Source organism: Poromitra crassiceps, assembly GCF_964638095.1.
Source record: "Poromitra crassiceps genome assembly, chromosome: 5".
NCBI classification, from domain to species: domain Eukaryota; kingdom Metazoa; phylum Chordata; class Actinopteri; order Beryciformes; family Melamphaidae; genus Poromitra; species Poromitra crassiceps.
In genome coordinates, this window is record NC_139642.1 from 31,099,672 (window position 1) to 31,126,114 (window position 26,443).

The following is a 26,443-nucleotide window of genomic DNA, read 5'->3' on the forward strand; positions in this document are numbered from 1 at the left end:
TGATGTTGTGCAGTAGGAACAGTGCAGTGCTGCTGCCTCTTCGAATAAAAAGGGATAGAAATAACTTATTTTCTTCCAACAAATGTCCTCCATGTCCATGAGTATACATCTATCATGTGATGTCAAACATTCTAAAAAATAATGTGCCACAGACTTACAAATTATCAATCAACTGTCTGGAACAGGCTTCAGCAGCCAACATCTGCCAATGGAAACTGCAATGGTCAAACTCTCTTCATCAATGGCTCTGGACACAACCAGCTCATCATGTCTCTGACCCACTCCACCCATGTCTGCCCAACACTCCATTCTCTAAAGGCAGTGATACTCAACTGGCGGCCCGCGGGCCACATGCGGCCCGCGGGCGCCCCCTGTGTGGCCTGCGATGGAATTGCAAAAACAATTTTTATTTTTTTACAGTGCACCTGAACGCAACATGCAAGATACCAGCTGAATAAGTGTCCAAATGTTCATGTAATTCTGGCCAATACTCACACTTCTGTTATAGCATTTCAGTCTGGAATATGGAATATCTTTCAATAATCTATGATTTAGCTGCTAAATTGTCAAATACCGCCATCTGCTCGCTACCCAGGCACTTGTGTATGTACTTAAGTAAGTAAGTAACTATCCGGTGTGCACAACATTGTCAGACTAAACTCCGTCTGACACCCCAAAAACCTACAATCCGCTACAGAAAAATGTATATTGATTGTTTATTAACTGGCCCCTGGCCTTCTATCATTTCACGAAAGTGGCCCCCGGGCAAAGCAAGTTGAGTATCCCTGCTCTAAGGTGTTTATGCAGACCTAATGGTGTTTCAGACTCTGCTTGGCACATACCGAGGCAAGTCCAATGGTTCATATCAGAGCTTCTCTTAAATGACCTACAGCATGTGTGGTACTAGAGCTATATGTTAATGTAGTTGTATCACAGATGCATGTGACATGTATTTTTTTCTTTCTTTTTACAGTATATATTCAGACAGTGGATGCCAGAGCAGAAAGCTCTGGCAGAGTTTTGTTCTCGGTCAGTTGGGGCACACACATAGTTCCAGAGGTAAGGCGCTTAACCACTTGACTATCTCTGGGGACCGCCAAAGATAATTTTCATATTCCTGGGCACTTTCTATGGCATTTGTGTGGTATATTATTGTGCTTGCATAGTACAAATTTGTATGTAATAATATCTGGATAATGTCTAATAATGTATGGTGCATTACCATAGGACTTAATCACATAACTACGGTGGCTCAGTGGTTAGCACTGCCACCTCACAGCAAGAAGGTTGTGGGTTCGAATCTCCACCCCGGTCCTTTCTGTGTGGAGTTTACATGTTCCCCATGTGTTTGCGTGCAGTTTCCTGCACGTTTCCCCCAGTCCAAAGACATGGTGTGTTTGTGTAGTATTGTAATGTAATCTAGTAAAAATGTGTAGTATATAACCTATGTTGTATGTCGATATAGGTCATAATAATATAGCGAGTTAATTTAAAAGGCTTGTCATCACTGTAACAACAGGTAAATATGCTGTAGTTAAAGGCTTGTCATCACTGTTAACAACAGGTAAATCTAGTACTGTATGTATTAAGCAAACATAGTTTAGACTAGCATGTCATGGCAATCTGTCTCGACTCAGGTAGGTTACAGTGTTTTAGTCTTTGGCTTTTTGGAACATTGTTGTTCTACAGTGTCCAGAATAGGGATGTTCATTTTGAAAATTTTCCAAAATCGATAATCGGTGAGAATTAACGATCAATTATCGATTATCGATTTTATTAATACTTAGAAAATTTTCAATATTTTTTTTTTTTTTTTTTTTTTTTTTTTTTTAACAAAATGAATGCCTATGGCAGAAAATACGAAAGACAACGTGTTCTCCTCAATGAACTCTTTATTTCAATGTGTCTCCTCTCCAACACTGCTGTCCCCGGCGCATGCCGGTGTGAATTTCTCATGTTTAAAACAGTTTTGTTGGCACAAAGGCCCGTGCCCAGCCAGAAAACTAGAGACTATATGAAGCTCCACCTCACGTTAGTCGGCTGTGCAATGGAGTGGGGCGAGGAGGAACGATTTCCACCCAAACCTAGTCCAAAAAAAATAAAATTTTTTTTTTTTTTTTTTTTTTTAATAATTAAAAAATCGATCCAAATGCCACAGGATCGATTCCAATCCTTAACGATCGATTATCGATTTTCGATAATTGATGAACATCCCTAGTCCAGAAGAAGTTTGGCTCTGCTAGCAGATATGGGCTGGAGAGAAGCAGAGACATCCACTATTCCACAGATACACAAAATAATGAAAAGACTTGCAGAAAATAGGTCACAGTTAGGAAGATAGTCATCACAGAGCACAAAGGAGAGGTGAACTCATTGCAAGGCTGATGGAGAGGAACAATACTCCACTACTGGTGGACATGGGTCACGTGAGCAGGTATTTACCAGAGGGGGGATGAGAGCTTCACAGGCCACAGGCTCAATTTGATGACCGGTTATAGCTGTCTATCAATAGAAGAGAACAGATTAGGTTTCCATCAATAGAGGGAGAAGGTTTGAGGTTATCCAACGGACCGGTAGGAGAGAAGATCATGGGCTGTGTGGTTCTTTTTTTATCCACCTTATTTCTAGCTGCCATGATGCCTGATGGGTGCTTCTTCCGCTTCCGGTGTAATAGACTGTTTTAACTTGACAAAAAAACGTCTATGAGGATTTTACAGCAGAGCCATTCTGCTCTACAGCCGTGTCGTTCGGGTGCACGATATTTTCTTCCGGATGATGGCCAAGGCTGGAGGCACCCTCTCTGCCTGTGATTGGCCTAGCGTCAAACATTCATCCAATCACATTCGCTTGGCTATCCTGCGTCTCTTTCTACAGTCTGTGGTCAGACAGACAGCAGTTTCGCTTGCTAGCATGCATGAAAGATGCCACTGTGTGTTTATGTTTTTGATATAGTCTGGTCTCTGGTTTATAATGCTGCCGCTACTCTTGGCAGTGCACGTATGTAGCCTACAGACAAATAAAAAAGAAAAGATTAATGATTAATGTCACTGGAGGGATTTGGTGTGCTCTGAAATAAAAAGCTGTGCCCCTTCTCTGATCAAAATATATTTTTCCTTGACCCTCCCCAAGTGATTTGAAAAATATGATTGACCCTCCCCAAACAATATGCTATTTTCGCTTGTGAAACAATCTTCAGTCTGTGTATATCAATATTTGTGTTTAAATAGCGGTCTCTTTTCTGTTTGGTTTAATTGCGGGTATGTTCTATAATTGCAATACACCCCACCAGCAGCCCTGCCAATCTCAATAAACTCCGCTTTCATGTATTATTGTCTATTAACTCAATCATGCATTAAACATTTAATATGAATATGCGGGAAATTAATACATGTTGCTGCCAGTGCCTATACTGCGTGGAAGAGCCAACAGACATTAATTGGCAGGCAGCTCGTGTTGCCATCTGCCATCAAAGTTGATCTCAATACAGTACGCTACAATACAGACACACTTGGAGGTTGAGATTTACCTTGCAAGCTATAAAACCATCCATTTGGCAGCGTCAGGTTGATTTTGCGACCTCCTACTGTAAATGTCGCACACACGTCGGCGCGCTTTGGCTAGTAGCAAGCGATAGCAGGGCATGGTCTTGATACAATACTTCCGTATTATCACCAGAAAAGCGCCACTGATTCGCCAGATACTGTACACGCCTACTGTCTGGATACGCCAAGCACAAAGATCGACAAATAGGACCGCCAAAGAGAAACAATGCACCGGGACATACCAAACAGTTTGGACAGCAGGGGTGTAAATTAAGCAACTCAGTAGTTGTTGAAGTCCGAAAAGCAAACATAAAAAAAAAAAAAAAAGTTTATATATTTTTATCGAATCAAAATTGTATACCCCTCCCCTGGACTCAAATTAAAGAGAGTGTACCCTCCCTCAGACTAAATTTAGAACAGGATGACCCTCCCCTATTTTCCTCCAGTGGACCCTTCCCTAAATAACGAACGGTCTCTAAGTAGGCCTAAATAACTCAGATATAGGGTTTGCAATTGTAACGTTCCATATAATGAAGTATCTCATGCTTGTTGATTTAATGATTGTTTTGCACCTGCTGCTCACGTTTGAGATACTTCTGGCTCGCCTGGAAAGAAGGTGGGAGCAGCCGAGTACAGTCAACCAATCAGAGGCAGAGAGGGGCGGGTCATGCCTTCGCCATCATGGGGAAAAAAATATGCTTCGGGCGCTGGGATAACGTAATGCATTATGGGTAGTCGGCTACTGTGGCTAATGCTAGCGGCTAGCGTAATAGTTACTTTACATGGCAGTAAAACGCCACTGAACGACCACCAAATTGATTTAACTTTTAACCTTTTCGAATAACACTGTTTCCATACGGACCCCCAGCGTTGGTTAGTTGTTTATAACGTGACTATATTTATAACGTATTCCAGTTTGGTCTGTAGCTGAGTATAACAAAGGAAATGGCAAGCTGCAACAATAAGTCACGTTAAACCGGACCTTGTACCCACAATTATTTTTTACAGTGGGGCATTCAAAAATAAGGTGGATACCAAATAACTATTGGAAAATATATTCTGTTTATAACAGGGTCTGGTAGGTTGACAGCATACTCTGTATAGTATATACCTATGTCATTTAACCTAAAGGGTAGGTTCCACAATGGGTTGTGAACATATTTCTTGTGTTTTCCCCATGAAAACAGAAGCGGCAGCCTACATGAATGTTTTCATGACACTGCATCCCAGGATCTAGGTGTAGATTATCATTCTTCAAATGTGTGAAAAGCTAATTTAGCGATGGGAACTGTCAACTAGTCCTTATTGCAGAAATTGATAGATATGAAAATAAGCCCTAGGACTCAAGGTTTGGCAGTGTAAGGTTTAGAGATTTCAGGTATAAACTTCAGGATTTAGGGGTTTAGGCTCGGGAATTGAGGGTCTAAGTTTGAAAGTTCTTACTTGGTTCCCTCCTCTGCAACACCTTCAGGATCCAGTTTTCCCTCCTCCTCCATCTTCTCCTCTGACATCAGTTCCTGCTTCTTTTGTCGACGGAGACATTTCACCACGACCATGGAAAGGATCAGCAGAGCCAATGCTCCGCCCACTGATGCCCCAATCGCCACTGCGATGGTCGAGTCCCGAGGAGGGGGAACTAGAGAGGGCACAGGAGAGGAGAGGGTTAAGTATTTAGTCGACAAAGGAGGGAGACAAGTGCAATGCTGGCTAAAAGCTTCACTGGGCTGATTAAACAGAGTGGAAGGAAAGTGCTGCTGAGTTAGCCTGTGTTTATGCGTGTATGTTATATACCGTACATGTGTGTGTGTTTATGTGTGTATGTTATATACATGTGTGTTACGTGAGAGAGTAGGAGAGATGCTGATGTTCAACCTCTTCTTGGGCATTAATAAGTAAACAGCTGACTCATCATACAGTAGGTCCTCAGGCTCCAGGAAAACATGTGCACGCATACACACACACAAACACACACACACACACACACACACACACACACACACACACACACACACATTCTTCATTGAATATAGGGTTTCCATTGGTTACAGGTATTTAGTGGGACAGGGGTGGGGTGGGCATGCAGCCAGGAAGGACATATGTTTTTTTACCTAGCAAGAGAGAGACTGCTTTGTTTGCTCTTGAACATTGGAAAATAAATAATTTTTTGCTTTAACTCAAGACTCTGGACTGGACATTGGAATCTTTTTCTTATTTGAGTTATCTACTGCTTTGACTGGTGCATCAGTGGGTTTTCGAACTTTATTGGACAAAGGGACAAATAGCCACTACAATTGGCACATTAATTCATGTCCACATAACTGTAATTAATAATGCATATAATTTGTGTAAATCCTAATAATCATGATTCATGGATAATATTCTGTAAAGGTCCCATTTTGTGTAAAACAGAATTTCCTTGCCACGTAAGGAAAAAGTGCCTCCAAACGAGCCGTTTTGACTTCCATAACTTTGTGACATCACAAAGTAACACTCATCATAACATAAGATTCTCATCAACTATCTGTATATAATATAGGTCAATTTGCTGCTATTGTTGTTTTGAAAATGTAGTAAAAATAGTTTTGACAGGCCTGGCAAGCTCCAAGAGAATTGAATGGGTCGGAGAGGTTAGGTTTAGGCGTGGGGGTGTTTGAGGTTAGGTTTAGGCGTGGGGGTGGGAGAGGTTAGCTCCAGCCAGTCCACCGAAACGCTGCAGCACGCCACCTCGATCGGCACTGCAGCCTTTCGGCACATAGACGGGGCACCGTCTCACAAGCTCAGGATTCTGTCTCGTATTTTGCAACTCCTTCCCCGGTTTTTGTCATGCACTGGCTGCTCTCTGCCATTTACAACACATTGTTTTTGTCATGCGCTGGCTGCTCTCTGCCATTTACAACACATTGTTTTTGTCATGTGCTGGCTGCTCTCTGCCATTTACAACACATTGTTTTTGTCATGCGCTGGCTGCTCTCTGCCATTTACAACACATTGTTTTTGTCATGTGCTGGCTGCTCTCTGCCATTTACAACACATTGTTTTTGTCATGCGCTGGCTGCTCTCTGCCATTTACGACACATTATTTTTGTCATGCACTGGCTGCTCTCTGCCATTTACAACACATTGTTTTTGTCATGCGCTGGCTGCTCTCTGCCATTTACAACACATTGTTTTTGTCATGTGCTGGCTGCTCTCTGCCATTTACAACACATTGTTTTTGTCATGTGCTGGCTGCTCTCTGCTATTTACAACACATTGTTTTTGTCATGTGCTGGCTGCTCTCTGCTATTTACAACACATTGTTTTTGTCATGTGCTGGCTGCTCTCTGCTATTTACAACACATTGTTTTTGTCATGTGCTGGCTGCTCTCTGCCATTTACGACACATTGTTTTTGTCATGCACTGGCTGCTCTCTGCCATTTACAACACATTGTTTTTGTCATGTGCTGGCTGCTCTCTGCCATTTACAACACATTGTTTTTGTCATGTGCTGGCTGCTCTCTGCCATTTACAACACATTGTTTTTGTCATGTGCTGGCTGCTCTCTGCTATTTACAACACATTGTTTTTGTCATGTGCTGGCTGCTCTCTGCTATTTACAACACATTGTTTTTGTCATGTGCTGGCTGCTCTCTGCTATTTACAACACATTGTTTTTGTCATGTGCTGGCTGCTCTCTGCTATTTACAACACATTGTTTTTGTCATGCGCTGGCTGCTCTCTGCCATTTACAACACATTGTTTTTGTCATGTGCTGGCTGCTCTCTGCTATTTACAACACATTGTTTTTGTCATGTGCTGGCTGCTCTCTGCCATTTACAACACATTGTTTTTGTCATGTGCTGGCTGCTCTCTGCCATTTACAACACATTGTTTTTGTCATGTGCTGGCTGCTCTCTGCCATTTACGACACATTGTTTTTGTCATGCACTGGCTGCTCTCTGCCATTTACAACACATTGTGCTGGCTGCTCTCTGCCATTTACAACACATTGTGCTGGCTGCTCTCTGACACTGTGTTGTGACACAACACAGTGTCAACTCTAATATAAATTCACTGCAGTGTTCACAAATCCAACTGGGAAACGTCTCCTCTGTCTGCCCTTTTCATCAGTGCATGTGCAGCCAAGTGCAGTGAAGCTGTGTGTGTGTGTGTGTGTGTGTGTGTTGTGTCTGTGTGTGTGTGTGTGTGTGTGTGTGTGTGCGTGTGTGTGTGTGTGTGCGTGTGAGCGTGCGTGCCTATCACCTAGGGGTGGGGGAAAAAATCGATTCACCTAAGTATCACGATTTTTAATGTCACGATTTTTTGAATCGATCTTTTATTCCAGAATCGATAATCGCAATTTTTTTTTTTTTTTCTTCTTCTTTTTTTTTGGGTGCTTGCAGTCAGGCCACTCACTGAACAGCAGGCCAGACGCCGCCTACTGGTTTACTAGTGGTTTTATTACTTTATTAGTTAGTCTGAAGTAATAATTACACTTCAGGGTTAAAGTGGGTGCATCTCGTAAAATTGGACTTCAAACGGCCCAAATCTGGCTTCAAACGGCCCAAATTGGGCTTCAAACGGCCCAAATTTCATGCGCGTCGGCCCATATCAGCCTGGCCTGCTTGGTATCTAATGCCCGGCCTGAATTATGATCCCAGTCCGCCCCTGTTTTTAACTATATCGCCCAGCCCTATTCATATAATATAATATACAGTCTCTAGTGTATGATTCAACTTTTCCCATGTTCTAATCTAGTGTAAAAAAGCAAACAAACTGAAAAAATAAAAGAAAAAAATAAACAAAAATCGCAATAAATCGTAATATCGAATCGCAATAATCGTAGAATCGCAATACTTAAGAATCACAATATAAATCGAATCGGCACCCAAGAATCGTGATAGTATCGAATCGGGAGATAAGGGAATCGCCACAGCCCTACTATCACCTGCGCCCTCCCATTCAGCAGCAAGGGAAAGGAGAGAAAGTCGGCCAACATAGGGAATGCCAATTTTTTTCTTCATAAGATAAAGATATTTGTCATGCCCATCTTTTTGTCTGTGACTTTACAGAGAAAACAATGACGACACAAAGTAAAGCTGTTAAATACTGTATGTTAATTTGTGAGTTGGGTATTCAATTACATCCCTAATAATCATTAATTTCCCCATCCCACATCTGTCTCAGTCTGTGTAAACCATTGTTAGATTTAGGCTTATACTTTAGTTTGAGTCACAGTTATTTTATTTCGCCTTTATTCAACCATATTAATCCCACTGAGATTAAGAATCTCTTTCGAGTAACAGCCTGGTACAAGCAGCATCATGCCAAAGCCAAAGACTGAAGTTGCAGACCAGCAATAGACAACAATGTATCAAATTACTTTTGAATCAGAGGGGTTAAAGTTAGGCTTGTATTGGGTGAGGTTAGGGGCAGGGTTTAGGGAATGAATGAGTGGAAGAAAGGACATTTTCGGGTATCTTACGTTCGGTGACAACGTTGAGCTGTATGACGCCGTGCCCCTGGATGCGGTCTGGGGGGTTTCTCACATAGCAGTTGTAAACCCCCTCATCCTCCAGCTGAACATCTGATAGGGTGATGGACAGGTCGTTCTTATCCAGGTTCCCAGCAAATACAACCCGCTCGCCAAAACGTTCTGAACGCAGAGGCATCATCCCCTTCTTACTGTAGTACGTCATGAACTGGAGAGAGAGAGTGAGAGAGTCAGTGTTAAGGGTTTTAGGTTTAGGACCCAGGTAGATGGCTGCAGGTCGGGGTTGATATGCATCCAAATATGGCTTTCCTGTCTTTGGAATACTTGGTAAGAATAGTAAATTACCTAATAACAACTGTATTAGGTAAATACTTATAAACTGCTGAATTACTTTTAAAATACGGTATTACTCATAATTTGAAGTAAGTCAACAAAGTACGTAGATGTTACAGTTGGTAACAGTTTCTCTATTACGTATTAATTCCAGGAACTATCTTGTAGGTAAGGGTGATTTATATTAGGCAGGTATAGGCAGTACTTAAATGAGGTTTTCTAGGGCATCCGGGTAATGAAGATAGATAGATTCCCTGCCTACCAACACAAGGGTTGCAGGTTCGAGCCCCCGTGTTACCTCCGGCTTGGTCGGGCATCCATTACAGGCACAATTGGGCGTGTTTGCATGTGAGAAGCCGGATTAAGGGTAGATGTCCTGGTTGCTGCACTATAGTGCCTCCTCTGGTCAGCCTACATTACATTACGTCATTTGGCAGACGCTTTTATCCAAAGCGACTTACAAAAACACATTTTTGTCAACAATAGAGAAATCAAATATGCAACATGATCTATGACAGCTACAACTTCCTGAAGGAATAGAGGTAATGTAGTTTTCGGGGGGAGGGGAACTGGGGGGGAATAGCGTGATCCTCACTGTCAGATAAAAAGAAGTGCACATGTATCGGAGGATGCGTGTGCTAGTCTACAACTCTGCCCAAATCAGCAGAGGTGGTGGAGCAACGACCGGGACAAAGGGGCAATTGACCAAGTACAATTGGGGAGAAACGGGGGGGTTCCTACCATCTCTTCTGTATCATTGAGCGTTTCCTGGTAGGTCCAGTTCATGACAAACTTGCTGGCATCCATCTTATAACAGGAGGTGAACGTGCAGGAGATTTTCACCGTGGTTCCATTCAGTGCATTGATCTTGCTGGCCACTAGCACATCCATGCTTGAACAACCTGTAAATAACAGCAGCAACATCAATAATGTAGTTACAGGGAAAATAATAATTTCCCCAGCCATCTAATCTGGGATTGTTTTACACCTGCGGTGTAAAGCCATTAACTAGCTGGTAGGAGAGAAAACCAGCAGTCCTCTGGGTCCTCAGGACCACGATTGAAAACCACTGAAAATACTCTGCATAATGTTACACTATGAAAATGAAGACTTTTTGATTACAGGAAGCAATACATTTATTCCATTATTAAGCTTGAATATACTGTAATGAGTTTTGGAAATACTAGGAATCTCATGCGCCACGCTCGCTCGATTCCTAGGGTGGAGACTCTGGAGATGATGCGCCACTTGTCCTCTTCTCCCTACTTATACTCCCACCACTCACTCTGGAGATGATGCGCCACTCTTCTCCCTACTTATACTCCCACCACTTATAAAGCCTCATGACATCACAATTGCTCGAGTGGCGGGAGGAAGATGAGGAACTGATCGGTTTTACAGAATGTAGGGAAACAGTGAAAACCTGGGGAGTTGGGCTGTTAGAGAATGGGAAACGGATGGATGGATCCAGAAGGAGGCGGTAATGCAACATAAAGGATGCCAACTGCCATAAAACACCACAGAAGAAGAATAAGTAGTAGTAGCAGGGAAACAGTAGATGGATAAATCCAGAAGGAGGCGGTAATGCAACATAAAGGATGCCAACTGCCATAAAACACCACAGAAGAAGAAGTAGGGAAACAGTGGATGGATAAATCCAGAAAGAGGTGGTAAGGGCACAAAGGATGCCAACTGCCATAAAATACCAGACAAGACAATTGCTCGAGTGACATCACAAATTTATGACATCACTGATGACATTACAATCGTGACTGACACCGCCACACACACCACCCAATTTTAAATAATAACATACATGATAGAGACATGGCCAGGCCAGAACCTCTCTACATCACTGGTTGGATTTTGATGAAACATGGAGGAATGATGAAGTTTGTTATTAATTGGCCAAGGCATGCCTCCATCCTTCATGTTGGATGACATATTTACTTGTTTACATGATCATTTGGCATCCTCTGATTTGACTGGCATGATCATTTGGCATCCTCTGATTTGACTGGCATGATCATTTGGCATCCTCTGATTCGACTGGCATGATCATTTGGCATCCTCTGATTTGACTGGCACAAACTGAAATTAGGGCTTAGAAAGTCTGAAACTTTTTTTAGGAACTACTCACCAGTTTTGCCTACAAAACATTTTGCTCAAATGTGGGATACAAGTGCATTTTAATTGTAGTAGCACCAAGCTACTTAGAAATTATGTAATAGAGTTAAAGTATGAAGTATAAAACCCTAAAGTGACACCCTCAAACCCTAAAAAGCAAATATCTCATAATAGCCTAGTAGAATTTGTGAATAAATTATAAATTCATTTTGTTTTCTCTAGTTTCCTCCTCCCATCTCCCATCATGTCTCAGCATAGGCTTGTACTTCCCAGACTGAATCTGTGCTTCTCTGTGTGTGCGTGCGTGCGTGTGTGTGTGTGTGTGTGTGTACGTGTGCGTGCGTGCGTGCGTGTGTATGTGTGTGAGTGACACAGAGAAGGGACTGCACCATTCTCTCCTCTGCAGTTGGGTGTTTCTGGCTCCCTTCCCACTGCTGCTGCACCAGTCTACAGGCCTGCCTCTGCACCACAATACACACACACATACATGCAGCTTTTTCAACTCCGCCCGCCCACTAGCCGTATGTATGATTTATACACATGCTATTTCCCATACCATCACAACCCCACAGTGAGGTGTCTTCTGTTGCAGTAAAGCACCTGCTCTCTCTCTCTCGCTCTCTCTCTCCCAAACACGTCACACACACACTGTGTGTGTGTTTGGGAGAGAGAGAGCGCACACACACACAAGTGTGCAGTGTCAGCATGCTAGCTGTGCTATGTCAATGTCATCCCCAGATACTGATCTAGCATTTTCACAGACACCACATCCAAACACTGCATCCAACGTACATCACTGACACACACACACACACACACGCATGTGTAGTCCCTTCACCACTGCAACACCTACACAGATTTACAGTTTGAGAGCTCTTGCTCCCGCTGAATCAGCAATCCAAGAATCGACTGAGAGAGAGAGGAGGGGGAGAGAGAGAGAGGCAGGGAGAGGGAGAGAGAGGAGGGGGAGAGAGAGGCTTGCTAAGAGATGAAATACTGCAGTGAAGCTGCCTCCGCCCTCTCTCTGCCCCTCCCTCTTTCCTCAACCATCTTTTCCTACCTTCTCTTTTTATTTCCCTCCTTCCATTCATCTCTCTCTCGCACACACACACACACACACACACACACACACACACCCTCCTCCTTCCCTCCCCCCATCCTCTCTCAAGGTCACATCAGAAAAAGGTAAGTGGGAGGTAGTGCAGCCCTCTGCTCTGCTCTGTGTTACATAACATTTGCCTCTCCTTTGCGCCTTGTCATCATTACCGGTTGTTGGTGGTGTGACGAGTAGCGTCTGTTTCCATCATGCACATGACACACACTGCACCACAATATAAAGTGAGCAACTTTTGACCTCTGCAATATATTTAAGCATCATTGCCAATCAGGTGCATTTCTTCATCTTCAGCAAAAAAAAAATTAAGGTGGATACTGGCTCATGCTACAGATAGGATTATTCAGGAAAATGTTCCACAAAAACAACAGTAGATTCAATGTAATGCAGCACTGCTTCCCAGCTTCCACACTCACCAGACCTCAATCCACTTAAGCATCTGTGACACAGAGCGAGCTACTCGGAGTAGAGATGCAGTATACCTACCAGCCACGCTGACACACTGTGGAGAGCACTGGAGCTAGCATCCCTGTAAAGCATTTTGCCTACGCGATTTCAAGCAGCTCTAAAGGCAGAAAGGGGTGCATCTATTAAGACAATTCTTAAAATATTCAATCTATCACATTGTTGACCCCATGGTGAGCCAGTTCTTTAAAGAAAAACTAAACGCCATGTATACAGTTTAATAATCTTTAATCTCAGTTTTAAAATCGGTGTGCGGTGTAACCATCTGCAATCAATCTGCACTTTTCCTGCAACCAACCAAGATACTACGACAAACTGCATCAAACCAGCCAGAGATGCCAAGATTAAACCTCAGTTAGATTATGTGTATTTCAAAATAAAAACATGGAAAATCAAACAAATCAAATCAAAACAAGGGGATAAGTATAATATGGGGAAATATTACATTACTAGCTGTAAGAAGCTGCAAAAAAGATTCAATTCTATCATGATGCATTGTGTTTCTGTACAAAGTTGCCTAAAGTGCCGCTTCAATCTGACTATCTCTGGTTGGCTGAAAATTTACTTTGAGGGTAGACTCAGTTCTGAGTCTCTAACCGCGATGGAATTGCAAAAAAAAAAAATGTTTACAGTGCACCTGAACGCAACATGCAAGATACCCGCTGATAAGTGTCCAAATGTTCATGTCATTCTGGCCAATACTCCACTTCTGTTATAGCATTTCAGTCTGGAATATGGAATATCTTTCAATAATCTATGATTTAGCTGCTAAATTGTCAAATACCGCCGTCTGCTGGCTACCCAGGCACTTATGTATGTACTTAACCTAACTAATTTAACCTAACTAGACTAAATTCTGTCTGACACCCCAAAAACCTACAATCCGCTACAAAAAAATGTATATTGTTTGTTTATTCACTGGCCCCTGGCCTTCTATCATTTCACTAAAGTGGCCCCCGGGCAAAGCAAGTTGAGTATCCCTGCACTAGCTGGACAACACTTCCTGCAGGGTGGAAATTATGTTGTGCTTTTTAAAAGCGAGTTGTGGTTCTCCTGTTCCTGGAGAAAGGTTTAGGTCGTGTGGGAGCGGGGCCGTCAGATCCAGGAGGGAGAGCTAGTCAGAAAGATTTGTGCATGTGCATGTGTGTGTGTGTGTGTGTGTGTTCATCAGTCATTATTTTCCCTGAAATGTGCACAATTAGGCTACCTACAAGGTACAAGGTCAACTTTATTATCCCACAAGGGGAAACTCGGGTGGTCATCATACACGTCTGTTGCAGTACATACCGTGTACACACTGTACACACACAAACACACACACGCAATATCAACAATATAAAACATCTACAGTACATAGGTTTAAAGGTTACAAGTGCATAGTGCAGCAGAGTGCAATCTGGGAGTACGGTAATCACATTCAAAGGTGCAAAGACTGTCTTAGAGAATATACAGCATGCAGCCTTGTCATGCCAGCCACTCTTCCACAACATTGTTGCCTCTTTTGAATTGTGCAGCTTGATTTTCATTTTTATAATCATACATTCCCTCAATAATAGCCTACATATTAAAATACTTGTCAAAACGTTGTCAATTTGCTTTCAAATTTATTTTGAAGGCAACTAGGCCAGATTGTGCTGAACCTCCTTGATGCTAAAACTAACACAATTTTCATCTTATTATTATTATTATTATTATTATTATTATTATTATTATTATTATAAGAAGCACAGTCTGTGAGTCTAGTGGATGGTATTGCATGTTTGCACAGATGGCCCCACAAAGCTCCATACATTGTTTATGTAATTTCCTCCCCTCCCCCTCCCCCTCCCCTTCCCCCTTTTTTTGTTTACATGTGTCAGTGTTGAGTTTGTTCTGCAGGCCTGCTGTTTGTCTGGGCTCTAGTGCCCCCTGGTGTGGAGAAACACACACTGCACACTGCACACTGCACCATTCAGCTGCCTAATAATAAAATGGAGGGGCAGCCAGCCATGAACACAGCTCTCCATAGGAGATGCCATGTGATGAGGACTGCTGTGGGAGTTGCAGGATTCCCGTGGGATGATAAAAGCTTTTCTGTCATAACGTCAGGGATGGAATGGGTCAGAAGCCCACTTGCAAATATCCTCGCCTTTTTCATAAAAGCTGCATTGAATCAGCCAGCAGTCTGAGATATTATGACATTGTTAAGGTTACTACACAATGAATTCAGTAACTTTGTGTTAAATGGACTGATAAAACGGCTATATGAGCACAGTTGGACGGGGAAAGGGGGGGGGGGGCATGCATGTGATTGGACAGGGACTTGAACTGTGTTTCAAAAGGAATCTTCCGAATCCTCACTGCAAATTGTATTTGTCAAGCATGGGAGCAATGACAGAACCTTTTATTTAGAAACTGATGTATTGTTAATGTATTGTTCTAATGCTGTCCTGCCCATTGCTGTCTTGTGACTTGTATTTTAAATGTACCATTGCTGTGATGTTTTATTGTTGTGTCTTGTAAACCCATGGGGGGTTGGGCGCCTCGAGTGCATGACACCTAAATCAATCAATCAATCAATCAATCAATCATTGGACAGGGACATGGTATTCAACATGTTCAGCATATTTCACTGTAGTCTTGTAAACGTCTTGTAAACATCTGAGGACATGAAAGTACTGCATTGGGTGAAAGGCATTTCCCTACCCTCCACAGCCATAGCCTAGGTAAACCCAGCCCCCACGTGACCTGCTCTCTCAGTTCCCAGTCACCCTGTGACTGTAAGCAGAGTGAGCCTGAGAGCAGGTCACTGGGGGCTGGGTTTACCCAGGCCTCTACAGCCATGCATTATTGACAGCATCTCTGGAGTCTCAGAGTCTGGCTGCTTGTAAACATTTCCAGTCTACAACTGGAACCTAAAGCACACACCTAAAAGACTATTGACTCACACATGCAAGCTAGTACGCAAATGGAAATGGATATGCTTGCACAAAATACTTGAAGTTGTTCACTTCTGTGCAGAAATACTGCACTGAATCGATGATGATGCTGTTAAGATCATTATTTGTGTTGTTGATGGACATGCATCTGTATGTCAGTACTGAAAGCATCCACTTGAGTTTATTCCCCATAATGCCAATGTGCTTATTTTACCCAGATAACTCACAGTCAAAAAATATAGCTGTGAGTTTCGAAAGCCAGAAACCTCAGTAACTGGTGAGCTAGTGTAATCATTGAGTCATATAGCCTAGCCTCAATAACCTTATCAAAGTTTGACAGTAATACTCTTACTAATTGCACATTCAATATTGGCATAATCAAGCCTAGGACAATGTAGCCTAATATAATAAATAACAGGCCTATATATTTTTTTTATTATAATTGAGGGGGGGGGGGGGCATTATGGCAAAAAATAAAAAATATCACATACAGAACATGAGTCAGTCTAGGCTAAAATACAGCCTAAAATACCACAATCATTTCTTCACATATGAGTGAGTAGGCCAGTGGTTCTCAAACTTTTTCACCTCAAGGACCCCTAAACTGACAGAATTATACCACGGACCCCCATTTGATAAGATTTTGTCCCATGGGTCCCCCATCTTGATAAGATTTTTGCTTTTAGATGTTTTATTGCAGAAAGTAGGCTATATGAAACCCATGACAAAAATATACACTCTGTCTATTGTGTTACTTATAGATGGAATTATAGTGAAAATAAATGATTCTCCTTTATGGGGACCGCCTGTGGGTCCGTGGACCCCACTTTGAGAACCACTGTGCTAGGCTATTACTATTAGAGAAGAGAGAGAATTAGCGTAGGCTAAACTACAGTAGGTTGTATATACCGTTTAGGCTACTCTAAGGCAGTGAACAACCATTCGCAACAAGTTTTAGGAGAACAAGTTAAACACCTTCAGTCAATTGTGAGTCCCAGATCCACTACATTTTAGAAGTTTAAAAAGACGTGTTTTGATGTTTCCCGAATCCCAACACTAACAAGTTGATTTGAGACCGTGGCGTCGTCCTGCTTTACTTTGCGGTGATTGTCGGGCATAAAAAAATAAAAAGGCACTACTGAGATTCGAACTCAGGATCTCCTGTTTACTAGACAGGCGCTTTAACCAACTAAGCCATAGCGCCGGTATTGAACAGAGTCTATACTTTACACTCTTAAGGTAGACCAAACTCGGCTGCAGAAGAAATCCCTCACTTCAAATAGGATGTATTATTGTCGCATTGTTTTACTTATTAAATGGTCCGATTTATCGTTTTTGTGCTTACAAGCAAGGATTGTTGTACTTTATTTCGTCTTTTCGGTCCTGTATGTGTTCTCCATTGACTGCTGCTTCCCTCTAGTGGCTCTCTATGGTAACTGCAGCCGAGGAGCTGCTACTGACTGAAATAAATTAACATAGGGTCACTGCAAAGTTACAAGTGATTACAAAAGCTACACATTTCAGAGCATGTCTCCATAGTATTATTATTATTATTAATAATAATAATAATAGTTAATATGAACTGTATATTTTCTATAGGTGGAAAAGAGTAGGCTATTGTGATGTTTTGAGTGTGTGTTTATAGGATTTAGATCATTGTGGCCGAGCCTAACTTCAGGTGAAGATTCTATGTGCCCCACCTCTTGGATTTGATCTGTTTTAATTAGCCTGGGCCTTAGTATGGGACACCACATTTCTCATAGTCGTCAAATTCACAAGATGAGCATCCATGCACGATAAAACGCCTTCGTCTCAGTAAGTTCAAATAATTTAGTTAACTGGTGAGTTCAGTTGAAATAGTGGAGTATCTTAAAGTGATGTAGGCCTATGGCATGTTACTGGATCTGTTCTAATGACATGTCTTCTACAAGAGTGAATACAGTAACACGATTTGTAATAAGTAGGCTACATATAATTAAGGGTGAATCTATTTTGAAATTGTCATTCTATTGAGAAGACAAAGAACAGGATGAACTGTATCCATGCAACCGAGTTGCCCAGCAACAGCCTAAACGTTTGGGGATCTATTTTCAGTTGGCATATGTGAAGAAATCAAAAGGTGCTGACAACATTTAAAAATACACCGGAGAGGGTTATGAACTATATGAACTATATTCTAAACCACCAAAGATTTTACAAGCTGAGAAAAGCCAGAATTTCACTTTAATTATGGCATGGTGGGCACACGGTGTGGTCAGTCATCATTTTGGCTGTGCCACAATATCAAACAAAGTATTTCCTCACTATCTCACTGAAAGCATTGTTTAGCTGCATGTGGGCCTGAACTGGAATGCTGTTGGCTGTATGTACTGCTGCTCAGATTGATCACTTCTGCCTTCTGGCTTGAGTGCTGAGGCCCAGACCAGAAGAAGCTTTAGAGAAGGGACTTTTTATGCTGTGAGACAAGTGATGTGGACTACCCCGCCTCCCCATCATAATGTCACTTTAAAGATATATTGGGACTGCACCTTAACTTTTTTTGTAAGTCTTTTGTATTGTTACTATTGATGTAACCACATACACTGCAAAATTACACTAAGTCGAGGTGAAATTGAATGAAAACATTCAAGTGCCTCACCACCTATTGGATCAGGTCCCCTTTTGTTTGTGCATCTGCTGGAGTCTATTGGAATTATATTTAGGCCTAGGCTATATGATTAGCGGTAGGCTATGTGTAATTGCTGTGACTTTGATCACGTGTATGGGTCAGGCTGCGTGGGGGTGTGTTTTGATAGAAGCTTTGCTTTAGGCCTATGTATTTATTTGTTTGTGTATCATCTGTGGATTAGCACCAGCTGACAGCCGGCTCCATTCTCATCTGCAGTCTGCCTCATGCAATCACTTCATGTGCTTATTTAGGCTATGTGCCTACTACAGAATCCCATATTCTTCTATTAGGCATATAGTTTGCAGGTTTATACATCTGCAACTATAACTATAAATAGCACCTCTTTAGCACATTAGGCTATCTTTATATGCCTGGCTATTTATATCCATCACAAGGCCTGGAGCAACAGTGAGTGGCACAGATCTTGAGTACAGTATAGAGTAGCCTACCACTGTCTGAGCAAGCCAGTATTTATGTATAGCCTACATCAGTCATAATCTTGTTTTAAGGCTGTGATACATGGGCCACTTATTTAGCTGTCAACAGCAGCTAAGTGGAGGCGCATAAATTAAGTCCCACAGAACACAACTGATCAGAAATCGGCTAAAAATAAAAGTGATCGGAGAGATCCACTACAATTAACGACCCCCGTGTGGAGGAATTTGTTGATCAGAATTAGCCAATAATCTCACATTACAGCTGTTCATCTCGCTCTCGCACGCCGCTCTCTCCCTCTCTCTCTCATGCACGCGCGCGCGCGCACACACACACACGCACGCGCGCACACACACACACACACACACACACACACACACACACACACAAACACACACACACACACACACACACACACACACACACACAACACGACGCACTATTTTTTTATAAAGGGATTCTGATGGAGCGATGTGCAGTGCGACCTGTTATGATTGTTTAGCCTGTATATTGATCCGTGTATCAGGTATCAGTGCATCGATCGGTTTGGCTGTATGTGTCTTACCGGAGAGCGAGAGCAGCAGCAGCAGCAGCGCGCTCACCAGCTCCACGCCAGTCCTCCTATCCTGCGCAGCGGAAAACATTTCACTCTCCTTATTTAAAAAAAAAATACGTTTTTATCTAAAAAAAAAAATATAGGCATAGAGAGAAGCACAAGTCTGCTCTTTACGTGCTTAAAAAATGGCAAAAACATTCATATTATTCAGAGAGGCAGGATATGGCTGGCAGTGGCTGTAGCCTTATGACGGTTGATCTCATGGTTGTCGGCTTGTTGGAGGCGAGAGGGAGAGAAACTGAACATGTCCTTGTTCCCTCCTCCATAATTTCTTTCTTCCACTCCAACTCCTGATAGTAAGTCTACATACTACGCATAGGGCTAGATACTTTCACCATAGTTTAAATAATAATATAACATCACAATTGCTCAAGTGACATCACTGATGACATCACAATTGCTCGAGTGACATTACGGATGACATTACTGGTGACATCACAATTTCTTAAGCACAGAGTGACGTCATGACAAGAAATTGTTGTCTCAAGCCAGAGAAACTCCGGTTGAACGTGTAAAGCTAAATACATGAGTTGACAAGACATGAGTTTGGTCACCCCCCCCAAAAAGTGACACATGACACATCCTCTCCAGAGTCTCGCCACCCTATAGGCTAAATTTGCGTTTAAAATGTTCCACTCTGACACTCCACACTGAAATGAGAGCGTGGATCTATGGGTACTGTAAGGACTCAACTGACTCAGAGGCGTTATCTCAATTAAGCTCTTTATTAGTGAACTGAACAGACCCACGTAAATGGCCGTGAGCACGCCAAGTAACCCCCCAAACACACACACACACACACACCTCTAGCTTCCCCTAGCCTCCCAGCTCTCCGACCCACATCTGCTGTCATCCCCAGCCTTGCACTGGCTCCCTGTCTGAGTTCTGCTCTGACCTATCGTCCCCACCCCTGGCCGTCGTCTTGGCCAATCTTAGGTGGCTATCACCTGAAGCGTTCCCCTACTGGTCATTAACTTGACTGACGGGCCTCTCTACCATTAGCTCAGACCCTCAAGCTGCCTTCACTTGTCCGACAGAGCCTCGTAAAACAGATACATCAGTCAACATAACAGACACAGTTAGAACATCAACAAATATACAGTCAGCAGATAATTCTAACCCGCTACTTCTCCCTCCCCTCAAAGTCCCTTGTCCCCGAGGGGCACTCTAAGTCCCCCACCCCCCTAGTGGGACCAGTCCTCCTCGCTGCAGGGTGACTCCCCTAAGCCCCATACATTACCATGGCGCAATGGCTCTGTGCATATGTGATTTGTGACAGAATCAAAATCAGCTTTATTGGCCAAGTATGTGCACATACAAGGAAATTGTACTCACACACAAAAGAAAAATGTATGCTCAGGCTAAAACAAACAAGAATAACAAACAAAGGATAATTAAACATTTACATTAACTATTATACAATGCAATACTAATAAGTCTATGAAAGAGCATATATTTTCAATGTGTGTGTATGAAAGGAATGTAGGCTTATATAGGCTATAGTAGGATATATGAATATAGATAAACTACATGTATAAATAAGCTACATAGCCTATAAAGAATCAGGTCAGGTATTGCACAGTTATTTACAGTTCAATGTGAACGAGGCTTTACGTCAGATATTGCACAGATATTTCTCGGTAAAACGTATTTCAAATTGTGTGTGTGTGTGGGGTGTGCAGTTGTTTCACCGTAAACATATACAGTAGTCATTTTGTGTGTGTGTGTGTGTGTGTGTGTGTGTGTGTGTGTGGTGTGCGGGAGATGGGGGGTTATATACACAGGGGTAGGTGATACAGGTTACTGCACATTGAGGTGATACAGGTTACTGCACAGTGTTTGCAAAAGAGATTTTAAGTGTTAATCAGAGTGATGGCCTGTGAGTAGAAACTGTTTTTGTGTCTGTTAGTGTTGGTGTACAGTGCTCTGTAGCACCTGCCAGAGGGGAGGAGTTGGAACAGATCATGTCTGGAGTGAGATGGTTCTGTCATGATCTTTCCTGCCCATTTTTTTCACTCTGGACGAGTACAGTTCCTGTATGGAGGGCAGTTTGTGCCTGTCATGTTTGGTGGCAGAGCCAAACCAGACGGAGATGGAGTTGCAGAGGACAGACTGGACGATGGCAGTGTAGAACTGGATCAGCAGCTCCTGAGGCAGTTTGTACTTCCTGAGCTGGTGTAGGAAGTACAACCTCTGTCTTCTTGGTCATGGTGTCTATATTGACCTCCCACTTGAGGTCCTGGGAGATTATGGATCCTAGGAACTAGGATTCCACCGTAGACACAGTGCTGTTGGATATGGTGAGGGGGGGGGGGGGGGCAGTGCTGGGGGGCTCCTCCTGAAGTCCACTATCATCTGTATCATCTCTATTATTGTCATAGACATTATGTGACATTGTCTTGTCACTTAGAGCATCCCGTGCTCATGCTCAGCCCATGCCACAACGATGCATCCACTTCAAGTGAGGACCAAAATTCAGTGTGTGTGTGTGTGTGTGTGTGTGTGTGTGTGTGTGTGTGTGTGTGTGTGTGTGTGTGGACCGACCAAGTGACCAACCGACCAATAGAGTGACCTATAGAGCTGCTGCCCTGCTATGCTGGCTGCAGCTAAAAATAGGTCATTTTATAACAGTGAGGTCAAGTTTCGAGGAAAAAAAGGTCTCACTAACCTCATAACTTATTTAGCACCCTTGCCGACAAGCTAGCATGACATGGTGGTTCATACCAATGGATGCCTTATGTCTCATAGTTTCATATTATGTAATACCAGTATCTTTACTCCAGCTTTAGAAATTAGTCTAAAACACTCAAACACATTCATTCATCTAGCAAAAAGAGCACTTATCAGTCTGCTTGGCCGCCACCGGGGGTCTATCTGTGCACGTCCTGCATGGCCCTGAGCTGGGGGGATACCCTGCCGAGAGCAACCAGGCTGCCGTGGAGACAAAACAAAGAATTTAACCAGACCCATCCCAATCCTTCTTGTCATCCATCCTTCCTGGATGGGAGGCAGGAGGAGCGGGAGGGAAAAGAGAATACAGCTGGTGATGCTGACATCACATCACTGACTGCTGGATTCCTCTTGTCCCTCTTTATTTACTATTCATGTTTGATGGTGGTGGTGCGTGTGTGTGGTGTGTGTGTGTGTGTGTGTGTGTGTGTGTGTGTGTGTGTGTGTGTGTGTGTGTGTGTGTGTGCGTGTGTGTGTGTGTGCGTGCGTGCGTGCGTGCGTGTGTGCGTGCGTGCGTGTGTGTGTGGGGGGGGGGTGGAAAGTCGAGAGGAGAGTCGGGAATTCCTCCTAACAGAAACATGATCTCAGCTTTTAGAGAGAGATGGATGATGACAGAAAGGAGTGAAGATGATGAAATAAGCTTGGAGTGAGTGAGTGAGTGAGTGAGTGAGTGAGTGAGTGAGTGAGGGAGGGAGTGAGTGAGTGAGTGAGTGAGGGAGTGAGTGAGTGAGTGAGTGAGTGAGGGAGTGAGTGAGTGAGTGAGTGAGGGAGGGAGTGAGTGAGTGAGGGAGGGAGTGAGTGAGGGAGGGAGTGAGTGAGTGAGGGAGGGAGGGAGGGAGTGAGTGAGTGAGTGAGTGAGGGAGTGAGTGAGTGAGTGAGTGAGGGAGTGAGTGAGGGAGTGAGTGAGGGAGTGAGTGAGTGAGGGAGTGAGTGAGTGAGGGAGTGAGGGAGGCAGGGGGGAGGAGCTGTGCAGAGAGTTGTGAGGCAAATGCAAAGGCAGGAAGAGGAGAGAAGTGCGAGGCAAGGGGGGCTGAGAAAGAGAGTGGTGCTTTGAAGGCATTAAGCCATTAAGAGTAGAAAGGAGGGAGAGGCAGAGAGAGGGGGGGCTGTCTTTTGTTGCCATGGCTTCTGTCTGCGGTTGTCATAGCAACATTTGCTACAGTAGCTACCAACAGTGAGAACGAAAGAGCTGCCACATCTACTCTCACAGCTCTACACTGACCGGCCTAACAGGTCAGAGCCTAAACACGCACATACATTCATATGCCTATACTCAAATCAATACGACTGCACTCACTGTGACTTTGCCTTATTCACTCTGTAAACCTCAGATGTTTGATGATTCCCAACATGCAGGAAGCATCAGTGAGGACAAGGAGGAGAAGTATGGGAGCCTGGATGACAGCACCTTCCACTCAGTGTCAGTAAGATGAAGGAGCTGGCGGTGGACCTCCAAAGGGAAAACGATCTTACTGTAATAGCTGAGTGGTCAACAAATGGCCTCCAGCAGCTCAGAGACCAATCAAGAGCGCTGCACAGCCAAATCAGTAACGGTTGATTCATGTCCTGTTTGATGTATTCGCATGGAGCATCCATGCTTGGAGATGTAAGAAACGCGTCATGATGACGCGTTTCTTACATCTCCAAGCCAAATTACAGGGTTATAATTGACATGTTATGGGGTTTCTGGTGCATATAAAATAGCTTACAGTCAAGTTAGATCTAACCTGTATATAATGTGTTATGATAAAAGAGCTTACACCTTCAAAGTTAATGTATGCTGTTTAATATGCATCCTCTGCATCTCTGAGTGGAGATGTTAACAGGACAGGTAGATGGAGTAACACCAAGCTAATAATGTGATTGCTAGTCAACTGTTAACAGATTCTACTTAGGCCTAGTTACTTTAGCATACCTACTAGCTTAGGTTGGCTACTGAAATGATGGACCACGACGACCTGAACTGGGGGGGATACCCCCAGTTACATGCATTGTCCTTGAGAGGAAGATAACCGAGTGCACACAACAGAGACTAGTCACAACACAACTGATGATTTATGACATCATCAGTGATGTCATAAATCCCACAACATGACATGGCGCATCATCTCCTGACTCTCCACCATAGAAATCGAGATTGATTGATCGAGATTGCTAGTTATGCAAATGAGAACAACAGCGAAGTGGTCACGCCTGCTCTGTGTGTACGGTAGTTAGGGCTCTGCCTGGCTTAAAGGGCACATACTCTAATTCCCATAAGCAAAAACCAGTACGCACAAACACATCAACAAATCAACCAGCAAACATGCACAGTCTGGCATGCAGGTGCTCTTGAACACTAACTACTTCAAGAAGAGAATGTTGTCGATAATACAATGCAAACATATTGTTATGGTCTGCTTTGTGTGTGTGTGTGTGTGTGTGTGTGTGTGTGTGTGTGGGGGGGGTGTTCTTCCCCCTTGTCTTAATTAGGTTGCAGGTCCTATTTTAGGTGGAATTAATCAAACCAATTGGGAGCACCTGGCCAGTCCCACAGGACTCCTTATAACCAAGCTGCCAGCACCATGTTTTTGTTTACTTGGTTAGCTCCTTGGTTGTTGATTTAGGTTCTACAATTTACAACACATTCATCCATCAGCTGATACCACTGGTTTACAAACTTCATAGTCATAATTTTTTGGTATGTTTTGTACTTGTGGTCACTTTGATTAATTACATTTGTTATATTTTTTAGCGCTAGACCAGCAGTCCCGCCGGGGTCATGAGATGGAAAAGTCAGGATGGTCAGTCAGTCATGGGAAAATGGCTGTAGCTAGCGATAGGAAGGTGCTAGAGAGTCGGGATTCGAGGGGTCGGTAGGATTAGTGGCTAGGGGGATATGGGTGGTGCTTGGGGGGGCAGAGGGGAGGGGAAAAGTGCTGTGGTCTAAAAGGTTTGCACTTGTTCTATTTAAAACTGTGTCTCCCACTCTGATCAGACTCATGAGCCGGGTCATTATGACATTAAAGACAAAGATCAAATGCAGCAAGGATAAAGATGCAAAGAGCTCTTATTTGCTTGACAGAACTCTTGCTATGTTGGCTTTACTAATTACAGAGGCTTGTGTTTACAGAGCTACACAATGACATCAATTAGGTTTAGCCAATTTTGAAAATGAAACCAATGAAAATTAATATAATTTCACTAGGAAAACTCTTCTACAGAATAAAACAATACTATCTCTCCCTGTGCTGAGAGGAGCCATATTGTCATAGAGACCCCTACTTAGTTGCTTTGCAGCAAGGATACTGCGTGAGAATGTTTCAATCCTGGACTTGTGACTGTAGCTCCAAATTTTATACAGGAAGAACAATGACACTGTTAATGTCACAAACACACTTTCATTCTCAGATATTACTGTCATGATGATCAGCTTGAGATTTGTTTTAAAAATTCTTGCACCCCCCCCCCCCCCCCACCCCCATCTTATGACTTTGAGAGTAGGCTACGACCTTTGTGTATTTATTTTAAGTCAACAATTTCAAGACATTTAAAATAAACATTTACACAAACAGATCGATTGACCTTGATAGATGGATAGATAGGATAGATAGATAGATAGATAGATTGATTGATTGATTGATTGATTGATTGATTGATTGATTGATAGATAGATAGATAGATAGATAGATAGATAGATAGATAGATAGATAGATAGATAGATAGATTGATTTCCCAGACATGTGGAATGAGTTTAGGACTCAGGCCTATGCATGTCTGAAATAAATATCACTGGTCTCTGTCTCCATCTTCTGGTCTGTTGCTTCCTTCACAACATAGTCTCTCAAGCCAGACTGTCTCTTCTTCATTCTGCGAATGCAGCTTAAACAGTCTGTAATTCATGCCCACAGAACATGGACAAAGGAAGTTGGGGGGGGGACCGCTTCAGACCGGAGGAAGTTCAAACCGATGCAGGGCAAGGCGGGACATGTGCTCATATTTCTCTAATCACCAGGCTTTAGGCTGGACATCACCCTATCAT

At 43.0% G+C, this 26,443-nt stretch overlaps 1 protein-coding gene across 1 annotated transcript; it reads right to left on the reverse strand.

Moving 5' to 3' along the window:
* Nucleotides 1–4,981: 4,981 nt before the first annotated feature.
* Nucleotides 4,982–19,720, reverse strand: scn2b (sodium channel, voltage-gated, type II, beta; the record flags this gene model as incomplete). Its single annotated transcript, XM_083636457.1, has 4 exons — nucleotides 4,982–5,178; nucleotides 9,008–9,224; nucleotides 10,091–10,251; nucleotides 19,642–19,720. 4 exons carry the CDS (start codon nucleotides 19,718–19,720, stop codon nucleotides 4,982–4,984), a joined length of 654 nt encoding a protein of 217 aa, XP_083492583.1.
* Nucleotides 19,721–26,443: the final 6,723 nt, after the last annotated feature.